At 41.0% G+C, this 20,487-nt stretch overlaps 1 protein-coding gene across 1 annotated transcript in view; it reads left to right on the forward strand.

The window, feature by feature from the left end:
- Positions 1-20,487, forward strand: part of LOC311244827 (uncharacterized protein) — a gene marked incomplete at its 3' end in the record, with an annotated part of 93,425 nt that overhangs the window by 48,162 nt on the left and 24,776 nt on the right. The window contains exons 2-7 of the mRNA XM_084334510.1: positions 2,126-2,199; positions 6,892-6,977; positions 7,522-7,561; positions 7,712-7,792; positions 9,607-9,714; positions 10,957-11,066. Coding sequence (XP_084190636.1) covers positions 2,134-2,199; positions 6,892-6,977; positions 7,522-7,561; positions 7,712-7,792; positions 9,607-9,714; positions 10,957-11,066 — 491 coding nt within the window. The 5' untranslated portion in view covers positions 2,126-2,133. The remainder of the gene's footprint in view (positions 1-2,125; positions 2,200-6,891; positions 6,978-7,521; positions 7,562-7,711; positions 7,793-9,606; positions 9,715-10,956; positions 11,067-20,487) is intronic.

A 20,487-nucleotide genomic window follows, 5' to 3' on the forward strand; every position in this document is an offset into this window, starting at 1 on the left:
ACACACACACACACACACACACAGATGCACATGCGCATATAGTGTACAACATGACACTGGTGTGTATAGTGGCATGTACTCTCTGCCTGTCATCATTCCTCAACTCGATTAGACCAGACCCACACATCCAGCCACATGCCTGCCTCCACTCAGCTATTGTTCCCACTCTTTCAGGGTACTACTGTGTAGAACAGGTACTGTGTAGAACAGGTACTAGAACAGGTACTGTGTAGAACAGGTACTGTGTAGAACAGGTACTAGAACAGGTACTGTGTAGAACAGATAGGTACTGTGTAGAACAGGTACTGTGTAGAACAGGTACTAGAACAGGTACTGTGTAGAACAGGTACTAGAACAGGTACTGTGTAGAACAGATAGGTACTGTGTAGAACAGGTACTAGAACAGGTACTGTGTAGAACAGATAGGAACTGTGTAGAACAGGTACTGTGCTGTAGAACAGACAGGTACTGTGTAGAACAGACAGGTACTGTGTAGAACAGGTATTGTGTAGAACAGATAGGTACTGTGTAGAACAGGTACTGTGTAGAACAGGTACTAGAACAGGTACTGTGTAGAACAGGTACTGTGTAGAACAGGTACTAGAACAGGTACTGTGTAGAACAGATAGGTACTGTGTAGAACAGGTACTAGAACAGGTACTGTGTAGAACAGATAGGTACTGTGTAGAACAGGTACTGTGTAGAACAGGTACTAGAACAGGTACTGTGTAGAACAGGTACTGTGTAGAACAGGTACTAGAACAGGTACTGTGTAGAACAGATAGGTACTGTGTAGAACAGGTACTAGAACAGGTACTGTGTAGAACAGATAGGTACTGTGTAGAACAGGTACTGTGCTGTAGAACAGACAGGTACTGTGTAGAACAGACAGGTACTGTGTAGAACAGGTATTGTGTAGAACTGGTAACTCGACAGTCTTTCTTCCTGCTTGATACTCACACAGTTCGATACCTGACCGTTTAGAACCTGTGATAAAAGTCATAAAAGAGTAAAATGGAATGGACAGAGTAAAATTGTGTAATCGGTACAATCCGCAGCGGAGTGTATTAAAAGGCTATGGACTGGTGAAGATTGAGGTCAGTTTTTAGCTTATTTGTGAAGATATTTAGAGCTTCCCTTCCATAGGTAGTGTGTTCCTTAACTTTGGTGCGAAGGCTGTATCCCGATTCTCTTTAGGCTGTGGTTTGGAATCTTCAATAGACCAGTAGTAGATGATCGCAATGTTCTAGAAGGCACGTAGTTGACTAGAGAATTTGCAATGTATTAACCGCATGTACTGCATATGACATGGTACTGCGTACTAGTAGGCCTCAGCTGTAGGGTTGTAACATCATGTACTTTCCTCTAAGGTGAAAAAGATAACTTCCTCTTCCCTTCTTCATGCCAGTTAAACACTTAAGTGATCGGTCCGTCTCCTCTGGTCTGCTACGCATCCTGCCTTCTTCCTACCACTGGAATTGTGTTTTCATGTCTATTCGTAGGCAATGAGGGGAATCGCAGTCTGTGGACTTTTACACTTGTATGATGATAACTCTGTATGACAGCATGTACAGTGCTGTATATACCTTATTTATATATTACAATTAAAGAAAAAACTTTACAAAGTTTCATAAAAATCTTAGTCAAACCTTTAGTATTATGGATATTAAACATGCTGGCAGAGTACATGCATCCATGTTGTCGTGAACATTTTAATTAAATAAAGAAATTCCCTATCCATAGTCGCCGTGGGAAAAAATAAAATAAAATAAATTCCCTACCTACCCATGGCCTTAACTGACAACCAACAGGAAACAAACAATATATTTTTTTATGCCCCAGTTTAATCACCTGTACATTGTATCACTATTGCACTTTACTGTTACATTTGCACTCTGGTTGGATGCCAAACCTCTTATCGTTGTACTGTACTTGTGCTGCATGATATTTGATATGACTAATAATTTTTTTTTTATCTATATCTAATGTTTGTTCTTCTCATAATGTTGGTGTTCTGGAGAGTCTGGCGAGGTCTCTCAGAGCCTCGGTAGTCGTCAGCCCAGTGACTGCACTGTGCGTGGTGTCCTCCTGGCACTGAAGGTGTCTCCTGTCTTGTGTCTTTCAGATTCTGACATGAAGAAGGACATAGAGACGTTGATAGCAGAGGAACGGGCTGACATCATCTCTAAATATGGCAAGGTAAGTGTGTGAGAGGTTACACCCTCAATGAGCCTAGCTTAACTCTAGCGTAACTATCTTAACTATAGTTTAACTCTAGCTGTACTCTAGCTTAACTATAGCTTAACTCTAGGTTAACTGTAGCTTAACTTTAGGTTAACTCTAGCTGTCAGGGTTAGAAATTAACATTTTTTTTCAAGGGCTTTTTTTGCCCCCCTTAATTGATTTTCGGGGGCTTTTTTTTGTATTTCGGGGGCACTGCATTTTTATGATAAACGGTAGGGGTGGGACGGTTCACAAAATGGGACGGTTTGGTTCGTATCACGATTTTGGGGTCACGGTTTTCAGTTCGATATATGTTAATTTTTATTAAAAAAAAATGTAACACTCAAATCTAAACATGCTTCTCATTTATTAAAAATAAAATAAAAGGTTTACAGTGTTTACAGCCTTAAATAATGTTTGGCACACAAAGACCGAACTGACTGAAAAATATAGGCTACATTTGTCAAAGTATTAACTTAGTGCAAACAAACAATATGCTCAGCCAGCACTAGACTTTCCTTTCTTTAATATAAACACACAAAAACAATGTCAACCATGTTTAAATTCCCTGATTGTCAGTTCTTAATGGAAAGATTCGTTTTCTGCTTGAAATTATTATGTATCTGTCTACATTTATTTAGACTAACATTATTTAAATATTGAGTGCAACTGTGGTGGATTACGTAATTCGGTGAGTTGGAACTATCTATGGGTTGGCGCCGGGTCCCCACGGACATTTTAGCGTCACGGACCACCAGCCCAGACAATGTTATCAGCTCCGGTAACGTTAGGAGGAGACGTTCTAACATCAACATGCAGTGGAAAAGCGGCAATAGTCCCGGTTGGAGTTAGTAAAACACAGTTGTATGTTGAATAAACGCCTATCATTGTCTTTAAACACCCCGCCTCTCAGACTCCCATTTCCTCCTCTGCTACAGTAGCTAGTAGCTACGGTGACATTTCATTGACTACAGTATTAGCTTGCGGGCTGCGTCGGGCTACCATAGTTAAAACGTGCGTTGTGTTTACAAACTCCTAACGCTATGGCAAGATGTGTGTAGGCATATGTAATGTTAATGGCTATGTTTTTAAAGTCGTAATGAAGATTGATTTATATTGTGCGTGCCATTTTTACACAAACTGACTAGCACCTGGCAGCTGGCTGCTGCTGCCTGCAGCCAGTGCAGAACACCGGCTCCGCCAAATGATTTTTTTTAATTTGCGCGTCATCTGAACCGTACTCCCACAGACGCTCCATTACCGGATAAATATATATATATAATTAGTAAACTGTCGGGGGCATTAAGTGCCCCCCTTAACTGATTTTCGAGGGCATTTTGTCCATTTTCAAGGGCATTATGCCCCAAGCCCCCGTTAATTTCGAACCCTGCTAGCTGTACTCTAGCTGTACTATATAGGTTAACTCTAGCTTAACTAGCTTAACTCTAGCTTTAACTCTAGCTGTACTCTAGGGTAACTAGCTTAACTCTAGCTGTACTCTAGGGTAACTAGCTTAACTCTAGCTGTACTCTAGTGTAATTAGCTTAACTCTAGCTGTACTCTAGGCCGGGTAACTAGCTTAACTCTAGCTGTACTCTAGGGTAACTAACTAGCTTAACTCTAGCTGTACTCTAGGGTAACTAGGTTAACTCTAGCTGTACTCTAGTGTAATTAGCTTAACTCTAGCTGTACTCTAGTGTAATTAGCTTAACTCTAGCTGTACTCTAGGGTAACTAGGTTAACTCTAGCTGTACTCTAGGGTAACTAGGTTAACTCTAGCTGTACTCTAGGGTAACTAGCTTAACTCTAGCTGTACTCTAGGTCTAGGGTAACTAACTAGGTTAACTCTAGCTGTACTCTAGGGTAATTAGCTTAACTCTAGCTGTACTCTAGTGTAATTAGCTTAACTCTAGCTGTGCTCTAGTGTAATTAGCTTAACTCTAGCTGTACTCTAGGGTAACTAGCTTAACTCTAGGTGTACTCTAGGGTAACTAACTAGCTTAACTCTAGCTGTACTCTAGGGTAACTAGGTTAACTCTAGCTGTACTCTAGGGTAACTAGCTTAACTCTAGCTGTATTCTAGGGTAATGTTTACGATGCTGGCCCGCTTCCCTGTTTCTCATCAGGCCGGTTGGTCAGGAGGACTATTTAAGCTTCCAGTCATGAGGCTGAAGAGCTCGTGTCTGAATTGTTGAGCCTCCGTACGTGTCATTTGGAGGGGGGGGGGGGGGCATGGAGCAGTGCCCACTGCCCAGGGTAAAGAGACTACCAAACCTGAATATACCTAATTTATTGTAAGCTTTTTATTTCAGCTGTGTAATGCTATTCAGGTGCTCCAATGGTATGTTATTGTTATTGTTATTATTATTATTATTGTTACATTGTTACAGACAGTGGTGTGAGTCGACTCAGTGTCATGTTTGGACTCCTCACACTGGGGCCGTGACCAGCTCCCAGCAGAACTAAAGTCTAGTAGGCCAGGCGGCACCAGTCAATGACAAAACTGACCGATGGAAAGACAAAAAAACGTAGGAATGGCCCTTTATGGCGAGCCAAGTGTCCTGACGTAAGTGTGCCAGCGCTCTGCCCCATTAAGAGAAGCCCCAGAGTGGCGTTTCATTTCTGTGGACCGAGAATAGATTTATTACCAACATCATCATGCAGTGGAAAATGGTGATTAGGGATGATTGATTAGTAACACCCTGCTTGTGTGTGTGTGTGTGTGGTGTGTGGTGTGTGTGTGTGTGTGTGTGTGTGTGTGTGTAAGCCTCCCCTGGGAGCTCTTTAATTACCACAAAACTCAGATTTGGGTTAAAGTACTTCAAAGTCCCCATGAACTCATTCCCCGCCAACAACAATTATACTTGTTATTGGGCGCCATCCTTTGAACGCCTTTCCTCTTTTTCCGATTTTAATATTCTATTCAATGTCACGGACCTTTATGTTGCCGTTAAAAGGCATACTGGGACACCGAGGGTGCAGTACCAGCCAGATCCTGCCAGGTGGCAGTATCGAGAGTGCAGTAAACCCTGTTCCAGACCAGGTGTTACGTTTAAACCACTCCTGGCGCAGTTTTTTAGTACAGGGAAGCCTAGAGATTCACTCTGTCGCATTGAAACGGGTCCGGGCCCCTCGATGCATGTGTTGTGCCGTATTATGTCGTGGACCAGATGGACATCAGATGGCGATCAAACAATTGGAATATTATTTTTGGAATACCCCTGACCTCAGGTATTGATCTGACATCAATTCCAGCTTGATCCTGCAAGGACTTTGTACCGATCCGGCTGATCGGCGTGTGTGGTGTTCATAACGAATGCCGTTACTGGCAATCAAAGCATCAGAAACGACCCCCCCCCCCCCCCCTTTCATGCATTCATGATGAAACATAATACCTATTATATACAGTTGATTTGGAAATAGTAGCGTGTCCAGGGATGAAACGCCAACGCTTTTAGTAGACTTCACGTAGAGCCCTATAACTCAGTTTCCCAGGAATTAGCCCGGATCATTCCGAAACTATACTTGTATTCACCATGGGATAACGTGCGAACGTATGCATGAAAAAAATTATTATTTTTTGCATCTTGGACAGAAGATAGTTACTGTCAAATGACCATAGTATTGTATCCATAGCTATAATATAGAATATAGATATAGCTCTACTTAAGGTGACTCACTCCTATCTTTAAAGCGTGGCCTGGCTAGAACAGGATGAGGCTAGTTCCCGGCGGTCAATGAGTTAAGAGTGTACACACATGGCAACACCACACTGGTCAGTTTGTAAAACAATGGATTAGAAGTGATATGATGTTCTGATAGTCGAGTGATTATCATGGTGTTTTAATGTGATATGCGACACAATAGTCCTAAGGTTAATGTAATTTGTGATGTGATGGTTAATGTGATGGTTAATGTGAAGGTTAATGTGATGGTTAATGTGAAGGTTAATGTGAAGGTTAATGTGATGGTTAATGTGAAGGTTAATGTGATGGTTAATGTGAAGGTTAATGTGATGGTTAATGTGATTGTTAATGTGATTGTTCATGTGATGGTTAATGTGAAGGTTAATGTGATGGTTAATGTGAAGGTTAATGTGATGGTTAATGTGAAGGTTAATGTGAAGGTTAATGTGATGGTTAATGTGAAGGTTAATGTGATGGTTAATGTGAAGGTTAATGTGATGGTTAATGTGATTGTTAATGTGATTGTTCATGTGAAGGTTCATGTGATGGTTAATGTGAAGGTTAATGTGATGGTTAATGTGAAGGTTAATGTGATGGTTAATGTGAAGGTTAATGTGATGGTTAATGTGAAGGTTAATGTGATGGTTAATGTGAAGGTTAATGTGATGGTTAATGTGATTGTTAATGTGATTGTTCATGTGATGGTTAATGTGATGGTTAATGTGATGGTTCATGTGATGGTTCATGTGATGGTTAATGTGATGGTTCATGTGATGGTTCATGTGAAGGTTCATGTGATTGTTAATGTGATTGTTAATGTGAAGGTTAATGTGATGGTTCATGTGATTGTTAATGTGATTGTTAATGTGAAGGTTAATGTGATGGTTCATGTGATGGTTAATGTGATGGTTAATGTGAAGGTTCATGTGATGGTTAATGTGATGGTTAATATGATGGTTAACAGGGTTCTGTGTGTTCTCAGGGCAGGCAGGAGGGCGTCCACATCGACTCCTGGGAGGACGCCGACTACAGCATCTATAAGGTCATCGACCGCTTCGGCTTCCAGCAGTAAGTCTACCTGCCTGACAGTCGCTTCCACCACCGGGGGGTTGAACCCGGGGCTAGACTCACACGCTATCAGCAGGTGGTCTGTCCACAGCTGGGGGGTTGAACCCGGGGCAATAGTTGCACCTTGTGTATACTGCACCTTGTGTATACTGCACCTTGTGTATACTGTTCACTCTTTTACTCTTACTCATAGTATATATTCAGATTAAAATGAGTTATTGCCTATATGTATTGGAATGCATACTATAACCGTACAGACCATCATCTGCACCTTTGTTTACACTGTTTATTTTTGTCATATTTGTATATTCAGATAAAATTTTATTGCCTATATTTATGTCTTTCTACTATTACCCTGCCCATACCTGTACCCCCCCCTCCCCCATGCTGCTATACCGCACAAATTATATTACAAAATAATGAAATATATATATACCGTAAATACTGATGTATAAGTGAATACTAAATAACAACTTAATTAATAATTATGTGACTTATCATTCATTGATTGAGTGTTTTTTAAATTATTCTTCTTCTGCTCCAGTGAGGAGGAGCTGCCCACACCCACTGCTCTGGAGGAGAAGGTACGAACGTGTGATCTGTGTTTCTGATGCAAACCCTCTGTGTGACCTGTGTTAACTCTCTCTGTGTGACCTGTGTTAACTCTCTCTGTGTGACCTGTGTTAACTCTCTCTGTGCTAACGGACCTAAAGTATGTTCCGTTTCTCCTCCAGCAAAAGCATCACGAGATCGAACGAGTGGAGAAGTGGCTGAAGATGGTGAAGAAGTGGGACAAGTATAAGAACAGTGACAAGGTGATGATGATGATGGCCAGCACACGCACACACGCACACGCACACACTTTTGGACGTTTTAGATTTTTAATCAATAAGCATCCAATGTCAACATGTAGTTGTTTCTGCGAATTGCTCTTGCTTATGAACTGTATTATTATAATTTTATTTTTATTTTTTCTGACTATGTATGTATTGATGATCTATTGTTTTAAATTGATTGTGTGTCCTGTCACATGTAATGCTCTGTACATATTTCCGACATTATATAATTTCCAACAAAACCCACCCCAACACACCATCACTCAGTCTTATTCTAGTCCTCACTTCCTCTTTTCACTGAGTTATTTGATGTCGTGTTTGCTTTTCTCTCAATAATCCATTTTCCACTCCTCTTTTAGCCACACTCCTTTTTTTAGCCACACTCCTCTTTCATTCTTCCCTCTCCGTCTGATCCATGAAGTATCAGTAGAAATGCATTTCATGAGTAGTGTTTCTGTCATAACAACATGTTATATGAGCACTCTGCTGTAGCAGCCATAACTGTTTCTCTTCTCCTCTCCTCTTCTCTCTTCTTCTCTATTCTCTTCTTATCTCTTCTCCTGTCTTCTCCTCTCTTCTCCTCTTCACTTATCTTCTCTCTTCTCTTTTTTTCTTCTCTTCTCCTCTCTTCACTTATCTTCTCTCTTCTCTTTTCTTCTCTTCTATTTTCTTCTCCTTTTTTCTTCTTTTTTCTTCTCCTCTCTTCCCTTCTCTTCTCCTATCCTCCTCCCTTCTCTCCTCTTTCCTCTCTTCTCTTTCCTCTCTTCACTTATCTTCTCTCCTCTCCTCTCCTCTCCTCTTATTTTATCTTCTCCCTTCTCTTCTCTTCTCTTTTCTACTTAGTCAGGTCCATCAATATTTGGACATCAACACAATTGTCATAATTCTGTCTCTGTACACCACAATGTATTTGTGAAATTAAACAAGATGTGCTTTAAGTGCAGACTTTAATTTGAGGGTATTTACATCCAAAGCAGGTGAATAGTGTAGGAGTTACAACAATTTCTACATGTTTCCAAATATTTATGGACCTGAAAGTATTTACTCTCTTCTATAAGTTGTAGGTGAAGAGAGTGTATGTTTAGAAAGGTGCTGCCGTATTGTCTCCAATATAACAGTGTTTTTTGCGTGGGGTTGTGTTATATATATTATACTGGAGTTTGGCCGTGTCGCAACAAAGACACTTTGAATTTGGAGTGATGTTTAGCCCCTTTCCTGGTAAGCTATTATGACATTTTGGGTAATTTCGGTATCGGTGGATTCCTTGTAATCTCAAGATTCATTATGATATCACTGGCTTCCTGCTAAACTGATCCAGCTACGGCCTTCAAAACACAGTGATGTTAATCTCGGATGATCCACCAGCTAATCTAATTGATCTTAATTTTGTTTCCCCCTTCTTCTTGAAAACGTCTTCTAATCAGGGTGGTCTTATATCGTGTCAATACAGGACTCATTGATAATAATAATAATAATACATTTTATTTGTATAGCGCTTGCTTCTCAAGAACCCGAAGTCGCTGACAGTAGCCAGAGAAACAAAGAAAAAACAAAGAAACAAAAATTAACATAAGACCACGGGGGAAACAGGGAAACAGCATGAGATACACAGAAACATAGAGCAACAGTAACACAGATCAAAACAGGTTGGAGGGGGGGGGGGGGGGGGTTATGGGTGGGGAAGGTTGAAGGCTAGGGAGAACAGGTGGGTTTTGAGGCGGGATTTGAAGGTGGAGAGGTGATCCATTGTCCCGGTCCCACTATCTTACAGTAGTACGTCTGGTGTGTTTCAGATGGTGAAGCGTGTGTATAAAGGCATCCCTCTGCAGCTCCGAGGCCAGGCCTGGGCCCTGCTGCTGGAGGTGGACAAGGTCAAGCAAGACAACGTGGGCAAATATGAGGTAAATAATATTGTGCTTTTCACCCCCTTGTTGGAGAAGAATTCACTGGCCTGGGATCAGTCTCTCGCTACAACGTCATGAAATCACAGCATGTGTTTGACCCTTTCACTACCACACTACAGAGGGTTAACTCTTTCACTACCACACTACAGACGGTTAATTCTTTCACTACCACACTACAGAAGGTTAACCTTTCACTACCACACTGCAGAAGGTTAACTCTTTCACTACCACACTACAGAGGGTTAACTCTTTCACTTACACACTACAGAGGGTTAACCTTTCACTACCACACTACAGAAGGTTAACCTTTCACTACCACACTACAGACGGTTAACCCTTTCACTACCACACTACAGAAGGTTAACCTTTCACTACCACACTACAGAAGGTTAACTCTTTCACTACCACACTACAGAAGGTTAACTCTTTCACTACCACACTACAGAGGGTTAACTCTTTCACTTCCACACTACAGAGGGTTAACCTTTCACTACCACACTACAGAAGGTTAACCGTCTGTAGTGTGGTTGTGAAAGGGTTAACCGTCTGTAGTGTGGTAGTGAAAGGGTTAACGTCTGTAGTGTGGTTGTGAAAGGGTTAACACTTTGTCGTGTGGCAGTGAGAGGGTTAACCTCCTGTATTGTCACAGTGAAAGGGTTAACCCTTTTGGTAGTGTGGTAGTGAAAGGGTTAAGCAACTCCATGTGTGTCTGGATCCAGCATTTCAAAATTAAATACAGTTGTTCAATACATTTGGACCCTTCAGACAGAGAACCATATAATTCCATTTTGAAATATGAAATTTGAAATAAACAAACTTTATTATTCAGATAATAAAATTTGAAAACGTTGTTCATAGAATATAAATACTAATACTTTATTCATCCAGAGGGAAATTTGGCACTACAGATCACTCACAGTAAACATTTAGGTAGACAAAAACAAGTCACGAATAAGAATACAAATATGGTCCAGGATATACATTTCCTATGTTATGTATATACATAAAAGAAATATACAGTAAGTGTACAGTAAAGTGTAATATTGAACAATGTTGGTTGTAAAAGTCCAGGAAGATGATACCGTCACCCTGTGCTCAGTGATGCAGTGAGGCACAGTGATGCGTTGTGAAGTCTGATGGCTGTCGGAATCATGAAGGACTTCCTGTGCCGTTCAGTGCTACATCTTCATCTGAAAACTGTACATTTGTTCTTGGTCTCGTTGCGTTCCGTCTCCACAGAAGATGAAGCAGCAGGCCAGCAGCTTCTCCGCGGAGATCAAGCAGATCGACCTGGACGTCAACAGGACCTTCAGGAACCACATCATGTTCATGGAGCGCTTCGGGGTCAAGTGAGTCCTGCAGTCTGCAAGCATGTAACATGGGGTCTGTTGCTGGTCTATGGGGTCTGTTGCTGGTCTATGGGGTCTGCTGCTGGTCTATGGGGTCTGTTGCTGGTCTATGGGGTCTGTTGCTGGTCTATGGGGTCTGTTGCTGGTCTATGGGGTCTGTTGCTGGTCTATGGGGTCTGTGCTGGTCTATGGGGTCTGTTGCTGGTCTATGGGGTCTGTTGCTGGTCTATGGGGTCTGTTGCTGGTCTATGGGGTCTGTTGCTGGTCTATGGGGTCTGTTGCTGGTCTATGGGGTCTGTTGCTGGTCTATGGGGTCTGTTGCTTGCTGGTCTATGGGGTCTGTTGCTGGTCTATGGGGTCTGTTGCTGGTCTATAGGGTCTGTGCTGGTCTGGGGTCTGTTGCTGGTCTATGGGGTCTGCTGCTGGTCTATGGGGTCTGTGCTGGTCTTTGGGGTCTGTTGCTGGTCTATGGGGTCTGTTGCTGGTCTATGGGGTCTGCTGCTGGTCTGTGCTGGTCTATGGGGTCTGTGCTGGTCTGTTGCTGGTCTATGGGGCCTGTGCTGGTCTGTTGCTGGTCAGGTCTATGGGGTCTGTGCTGGTCTGTTGCTGGTCTATGGGGTCTGTGCTGGTCTGTTGCTGGTCTATGGGGTCTGTGCTGGTCTGTTGCTGGTCTATGGGGTCTGTGCTGATCTGTTGCTGGTCTATGGGGTCTGTTGCTGGTCTATGAGCTGCTATGGATCTGAGAACACTGTGTTGATGAGGTGGATGGAAACAGAGACTTGGGGCCACATGGATCCGCTGCGTCGGTCCGTCTGCGTCTGTTGTTCAATGAAGAGCGGCTGTCTGTCGCTGATGGGACCCTGATGTAAACAAGACGAAAGTCTTTCTCTGGTCTGCATCCCCTTAACAATTGAGCCGTGTATTGAGCCGTGCTGTATTTGACCCATTCTGCAATCTGTTAATAAAGTTTTCAATCAATCAATCAATCAACGACGTGTCTCCGCCAGGTTTGTGACAGTTTTGACCGACCGAAAGGTTTGGAGAATCAATGAAATTAATATTTAAATGTTTTATCTTTGAATAGAAACACATACAGTTCATGCTGAAACATTGGCTTTTTTGAATTCCATTCCAATGAATAAGAAATAGCAGATGTCCTCCTTGCTTCCTGTCACTGATGTGATGAGCTGAACCACCCAGGGCCTCCCTGACGTCGTTACTAGGAACGGGCACGAGGAATGTTTACCCAGATCCAGTTCTGCATGTATTACTCGAGTAGTGCTCAAGCTATTGTTTATTGAAATCTATTTTTAGAACGCATCTTGAAGCACATGCCAGCAGCAATAACGAGATTCACACACACACACACACACACACTACTGATTTTTATTATGTCTCGCTCTGTGGACATAACAATGCACAACAATATACTCGATGCTTAACTCATTCCCCGCCGGGAATTAGACGGAGCCCGTCATAGCACTGCCACGTTTTAAAAGATAGGAGTGCGTCACCTTGTTTGTAGAGCTATAACTATATTCTATATTATAGCTATGGATACAATACTATGGCCCATTTGACATCACCTATCTATCGTTCAATATGTGAAAACGAATAAATGTTTCCATCCATACGTTCCCGTGTTATACCGCGGTGAATATAAGTATTGTTATAGCGTGGTCTGGGGTAATTCCCGAAAGGCTGCGTTATAGCCTCATATGTGAATCTTACTCTAAGCGATGCCGTTTCTTGCCTGTACACGCTATTATTCGCAAATCAAATCTATATCATAGGTATTATGTTCCATCATGAATGCATGAAGAGGGGGGGGGGGGGTTCGTTTCTGATTATTTGATTGGCAGTAACGGCATTCGTATTGAAACCAAAAAACGCTTAGCAGCCCGATCGGTTTAAAAACATTGCATGATCAAGCCAGAATTTACGTCAGATAGTCCTTATCTGTGATCGGGAGTATTCCAAAAATTATATTCCAATTGTTTGATCGCCATCTGGTACATTCGATATCCATTTGGCCCACGACATAACCCACGACAACATATGGATCGGGGATATTTGACGCGCTTCAATGGAACCGGGAGAACCGCTCCATTCGCCCGACAAGGAAAAGTGAAACCGGAGACATTTGACCATTACACAGGCCAAGATACAAGGTTTCAAAGGGTGCTCGATACCGCTGTCTAGCTGGATGCGGCCGGTATTGCACTTTGGCGAACTCAGACTCATTCCCTATGGTAACACCAAGGTCCCTGGATGAATAATGAATACAAATATCGGAAAAAAAGGAAAAACAATCAAATAACGAGTAAACTCTGTGTTGGCGTTCAAGCGTCGGCTCCCAATAACGAGTAAACTCGTTGTTGGCGGGAATGAGTTAATGCGTCAAGAGTGGAGGTAATGTAATTATTACAAATGGTAACTGTCTGCAGCAGGTCTCTCCGCTCATGTCATGTCATGGAACGGCATGTCAGTATCGATATTCTATGAATGCTACGCAAAGTGGGCACAATTTGGAAATGCAAACAAGAACCGCTGTTATTATCTCTTAGCCAACGCTAAGCTAACAAACCTTTCATGGTAACGTTAAGTGTGCTATCCATGCTCCACAGCTTCCAGCTTCCTGCAACCACTCACGCCTCGTGGGATTTCAGAGCGAGTTTTCTGTTTCATTGGTACAAGCAACTGTTTCATTGGTACAAACAACTGTTTCATTGGTACAAGCAACTGTTTCATTGGTACAAGCAACTGTTTCATTGGTACAAGCAACTGTTTCATTGGTACAAGCAACTGTTTCATTGGTACAAACAACTGTTTCATTGGTACAAGCAACTGTTTCATTGGTACAAGCAACTGTTTCATTGGTACAAGCAACTGTTTCATTGGTACAAACAACTGTTTCATTGGTACAAACAACTGTTTCATTGGTACAAGCAACTGTTTCATTGGTACAAACAACTGTTTCATTGATACAAGCAACTGTTTCATTGGTACAAGCAACTGTTTCATTGGTACAAGCAACTGTTTCATTGGTACAAACAACTGTTTCATTGGTACAAGCAACTGTTTCATTGATACAAGCAACTGTTTCATTGGTACAAACAACTGTTTCATTGATACAAACAACTGTTTCATTGGTACAAACAACTGTTTCATTGGTACAAGCAACTGTTTCATTGGTACAAGCAACTGTTTCATGTTTCATTGGTACAAGCAACTGTTTCATTGGTACAAACAACTGTTTCATTGATACAAGCAACTGTTTCATTGATACAAGCAACTGTTTCATTGATACAAGCAACTGTTTCATTGATACAAGCAACTGTTTCATTGGTACAAGCAACTGTTTCATTGATACAAGCAACTGTTTCATTGGTACAAGCAACTGTTTCATTGGTACAAGCAACTGTTTCATTGATACAAGCAACTGTTTCATTGATACAAACAACTGTTTCATTGATACAAGCAACTGTTTCATTGATACAAGCAACTGTTTCATTGATACAAACAACTGTTTCATTGATACAAGCAACTGTTTCATTGATACAAACAACTGTTTCATTGATACAAGCAACTGTTTCATTGATACAAGCAACTGTTTCATTGATACAAGCAACTGTTTCATTGATACAAGCAACTGTTTCATTGGTACAAGCAACTGTTTCATTGGTACAAACAACTGTTTCATTGGTACAAGCAACTGTTTCATTGGTACAAACAACTGTTTCATTGATACAAGCAACTGTTTCATTGATACAAACAACTGTTTCATTGGTACAAGCAACTGTTTCATTGGTACAAGCAACTGTTTCATTGGTACAAACAACTGTTTCATTGATACAAGCAACTGTTTCATTGGTACAAACAACTGTTTCATTGATACAAGCAACTGTTTCATTGGTACAAACAACTGTTTCATTGGTAAAAACAACTATTCATTGGTACAAGCAACTGTTTCATTGGTACAAGCAACTGTTTCATTGGTACAAACAACTGTTTCATTGGTACAAGCAACTGTTTCATTGATACAGTACAAACAACTGTTTCATTGATACAAGCAACTGTTTCATTGGTACAAACAACTGTTTCATTGGTACAAGCAACTGTTTCATTGGTACAAGCAACTGTTTCATTGGTACAAGCAACTGTTTCATTGGTACAAACAACTGTTTCATTGGTACAAACAACTGTTTCATTGGTACAAGCAACTGTTTCATTGGTACAAACAACTGTTTCATTGATACAAGCAACTGTTTCATTGGTACAAGCAACTGTTTCATTGGTACAAGCAACTGTTTCATTGGTACAAACAACTGTTTCATTGGTACAAGCAACTGTTTCATTGATACAAGTAGGCCTGCCGCAATAAGCAATAAATCGATTAATCGGCGCAATAATTAAAATGAATGCAATGATTTTGACGGGCGCAATTAATTGCTATTTGCGTGTTTGTTTTAATGAGGCGGAACCAGTACCCCTTGTCAGTCACTCTCCGTGTGGGGGGCCGCTGGCCTTACTACAGAGTACAGCACGGGAGCTCCGTGGGGCACTAGCAACGCCACATAGCTTAACTACATTTCTCAATAGTGTTGCTCCTTTTAACCAAGTAGTGTTCTTTGTAGTGTAGCTATTTTTAGACCCAAGTAGTTACTCGCTACTGCCCGGAGAAACTAGACTGCTAAATAAAGATTAAAGATCTAGCGTTGATGCTATCAACATTAGCTAAATAGCTAACAAACGAAATACAACATATAGCATAGCTAGCTACAACACAGAATAACGTTAATACAATTACATGCATCATTGTTTACAATGAACGGGTAGGGCTAGTCAAAGGACTGGACACGGGGACAAGTTAAACATGAATTAATTTATTATAACAGGTAGTTTCGAGTCGTGCCTACGCACCACAGGGCTACTATTCTATTATATACGGCTTTGGCGCTTCCTCCTCATCGATGATTGCCTGTAGTAGCTGCATCTAACGTTAGTAGCTAACGTTAAAACTAACCTAAAGTTAGTTGTTCACCAACAATCTCAACATTTGTTTTATCATTAGCTCAAAAACATGGAACCGGACGAGACAAGTTGTCCGCTCAATACGTTCTGCTAGGATAATAACAACAATACTTCCGCTCTGGACTGGTGGGTGGGTTTCAAAATAAAAGTCTAAAACACCGGAAAAGATGTTTATTTTGTACAGCGTTTTCCTCCACGAGTACTCGAGTACATCATGTGATCAATCGATCTGGATTATTTTTGCCCATCCCTAGTTTATCCTGTGCTGAAGTCTCCATTCCAATAGAGATAGTATATATTTTGGTGTTTATTTGATTATTGTTTCACTGCCTTTTTATTTATTACGTTTCCACAGTTTTTTTCCTCATACTTTATTAACATTTTGTACATGGTACCGCAAGGTACATTAATAATAAATGTACATGTTAAAAGGATGATGCAAAAAGCCAGACGGAGGGCTTGTTTCCACTTTCAGTTTGTTTTATAATAAACAATCAAACTGAGAATTTTTTTTATTTAGGATATTTAAAATATCTTCCAATGTTAAATAAAGGTTTATTGCACTTTGAAACGGTTTCCTTGCATTATTATGCTATTATTATATTAGTAAAAAAAATAAAAAGGTTAATTGAAAACTTTTGGGAAATACATTTCTCAAAAAAGAAAATATCTCAAAACCGCAATAATATCGCTTATCGCAATATTTTCTGGGACAATTAATCGCCCAGCAAAATGTGTTATCGTGACAGGCCTAGATACAAGCAACTGTTTCATTGATACAAACAACTGTTTCATTGATACAAACAACTGTTTCATTGGTACAAACAACTGTTTCATTGGTACAAGCAACTGTTTCATTGGTACAAGCAACTGTTTCATGTTTCATTGGTACAAGCAACTGTTTCATTGGTACAAACAACTGTTTCATTGATACAAGCAACTGTTTCATTGATACAAGCAACTGTTTCATTGATACAAGCAACTGTTTCATTGATACAAGCAACTGTTTCATTGGTACAAGCAACTGTTTCATTGATACAAGCAACTGTTTCATTGGTACAAGCAACTGTTTCATTGGTACAAGCAACTGTTTCATTGATACAAGCAACTGTTTCATTGATACAAACAACTGTTTCATTGATACAAGCAACTGTTTCATTGATACAAGCAACTGTTTCATTGATACAAACAACTGTTTCATTGATACAAGCAACTGTTTCATTGATACAAGCAACTGTTTCATTGATACAAACAACTGTTTCATTGATACAAGCAACTGTTTCATTGATACAAGCAACTGTTTCATTGATACAAGCAACTGTTTCATTGATACAAGCAACTGTTTCATTGGTACAAGCAACTGTTTCATTGGTACAAACAACTGTTTCATTGGTACAAGCAACTGTTTCATTGGTACAAACAACTGTTTCATTGATACAAGCAACTGTTTCATTGATACAAACAACTGTTTCATTGATACAAGCAACTGTTTCATTGGTACAAACAACTGTTTCATTGGTAAAAACAACTATTCATTGGTACAAACAACTGTTCATTGATACAAGCAACTGTTTCATTGGTACAAGCAACTGTTTCATTGGTACAAGCAACTGTTTCATTGGTACAAACAACTGTTTCATTGGTACAAGCAACTGTTTCATTGGTACAAACAACTGTTTCATTGATACAAGCAACTGTTTCATTGGTACAAACAACTGTTTCATTGATACAAGCAACTGTTTCATTGGTACAAACAACTGTTTCATTGGTAAAAACAACTATTCATTGGTACAAACAACTGTTCATTGATACAAGCAACTGTTTCATTGGTACAAGCAACTGTTTCATTGGTACAAGCAACTGTTTCATTGGTACAAACAACTGTTTCATTGGTACAAGCAACTGTTTCATTGATACAGTACAAACAACTGTTTCATTGATACAAGCAACTGTTTCATTGGTACAAACAACTGTTTCATTGGTACAAGCAACTGTTTCATTGGTACAAGCAACTGTTTCATTGGTAAAAACAACTATTCATTGATACAAGCAACTGTTTCATTGGTACAAGCAACTGTTTCATTGGTACAAGCAACTGTTTCATTGATACAAGCAACTGTTTCATTGATACAAGCAACTGTTTCATTGGTACAAGCAACTGTTTCATTGGTACAAACAACTGTTTCATTGGTACAAGCAACTGTTTCATTGGCACAAGCAACCGTTTCATTGGTACAAGCAACTGTTTCATTGGTACAAGCAACTGTTTCATTGGTACAAGCAACCGTTTCATTGGTACAAGCAACTGTTTCATTGGTACAAGCAACTGTTTCATTGATACAAGCAACTGTTTCATTGGTACAAACAACTGTTTCATTGGTACAAGCAACTGTTTCATTGGTACAAGCAACTGTTTCATTGGTACAAACAACTGTTTCATTGGTAAAAACAACTGTTTCATTGGTACAAGCAACTGTTTCATTGGTACAAACAACTGTTTCATTGGTACAAGCAACTGTTTCATTGAACAGTAAAACAAATATATATAAATAAATAAATAAAACGCACCCTCAAAAACCACTGGATTACTGACGTCCATCCTGAGTCGTTACATCAGCGCTCCTGCAGAAGAGCCACAGCAGAGTCAGCACACATCCCGACCCTAAAGCGTGTGACTTAAGCAAACGCACCACTACTGCTTCTCATGGATCGTGTGACGCGGCCTCTGACCTTTACTCACCGTTCGGTAAAGCGATGAGGTCTCAGGGCGCGTGTCCCCGGCTCCTGGGCTTTGTTTTGGTCGAGTGTCTCCAAAAGCTTAGTCTGTTTTCCTTCGCTGGCCTCTGGTGTCCAGGTCTGACCTCGCTAAGGGTCCTGCAGGACCTGGGCCCTGGGTCTAACCTACACACACACACACACACACACACACACTGGAGAGAGACACACACACGCGCACGCACACACACACACACACACACCAAACCAAAACAACAGTGGCTTCCTCTTTCTCGCGCTGTGTTTTATTAGCCTTCCTGTCAGTGAACAAGGCCCCACAGGAAATGGCATTCAAAACGGAAACATACAGTCATACACTCTCTCACACACACACACACACACACACACACACACACACACACACACACACACACACACACACACACACACACACACACACACACACACACACACACACACACACAGTAATACGCGTGAACGCAGTGTAACACCTCACGTGCACGCAGTGAGAAAACGCATGCAGGTAGGTAACACCCAGATAGAAAGGTACGAATACAGGACCGGATGTGCAAAAGAAAGGAGGGGACGCAGAAACCGTCCTGACTAGGCCTGCCGCGATAAGCAATAAATCGATTAATTGCCGCGATAATTAAAATTAATGCAATGATTTTGACGGGCGCGATTAATTGCTATTTGCGCGTTTGTTTTAATGAGGCGGAACCAGTGCCCCTTGTCAGTCACTGTCCGTGTTGGGAGGCGGGCCGCTGGCTTTACTACAGAGCAGAGAGCACAGCACAGGAGCTCCGTGGGGCAACACCACATAGCTTAACTACATTTCTCAATAGTGTTGCTCCTTTTAACCAAGTAGCGTTATTTGTAGTGTAACGTTAGCGTTTTAACGTTAGTAGCTAACGTTAAAACTAACTTAAAGTTAGTTGTTCACCAACAATCTCAACATTTGTTTTATCATTAGCTCATGTCGATCTACTAGTAGCATCAGCAAGCTAACGTTAGCTGGCCCCAGTCCACTAGCAGCATGTCGATCTACCAGCAGCATCAGCAAGCTAACGTTAGCTGGCCCCAGTCCACTAGCAGCATGTCGATCTACCAGCAGCATCAGTAAGCTAACGTTAGCTGGCCCCAGCCCATTAGCAGCATGTCGAAGTAGTAGTAGCATCAGCAAGCTAACGTTAGCTGGCCCCAGTCCACCAGCAGCATCAGCAAGCTAGGATAATAACAACAATACTTCCGGTCCGGTCGGTGGGCTTCAAAATAAAAGTCTAAAACACCGGAAAAGACGGAGCGGTGGGCTTCAAAATAAAAGTTTTGGGAAATAAATTTCTCAAAAAAAAATTCTCTAACCGGTCGCAATAATATCGCTTATCGCGATATTTTCGGGGGCAATTAATCGCCCAGCAAAATTTGTTATCGTGGCAGGCCTAGTCCTGACTGTTTATACCTCAAGAACACAAACGCATCGACACCTTTTCACAGTCAGGTGGTTTTAACATGGACACCTTTACACACACTACTGTTGTACTGTATCTACTGTATATTTTTTAACATTCCGCCAGTCATTCACAGACATTTATTTTTTTAACTCTGGGTGCACATTATGCTCCTGTATCATATTTTCCCCTTTTTCAATGCG

This window comes from Notolepis coatsorum (genome assembly GCF_963971535.1).
Source record: "Notolepis coatsorum genome assembly, chromosome: 18".
Classification (NCBI taxonomy): Eukaryota; Metazoa; Chordata; class Actinopteri; order Aulopiformes; family Paralepididae; genus Notolepis; species Notolepis coatsorum.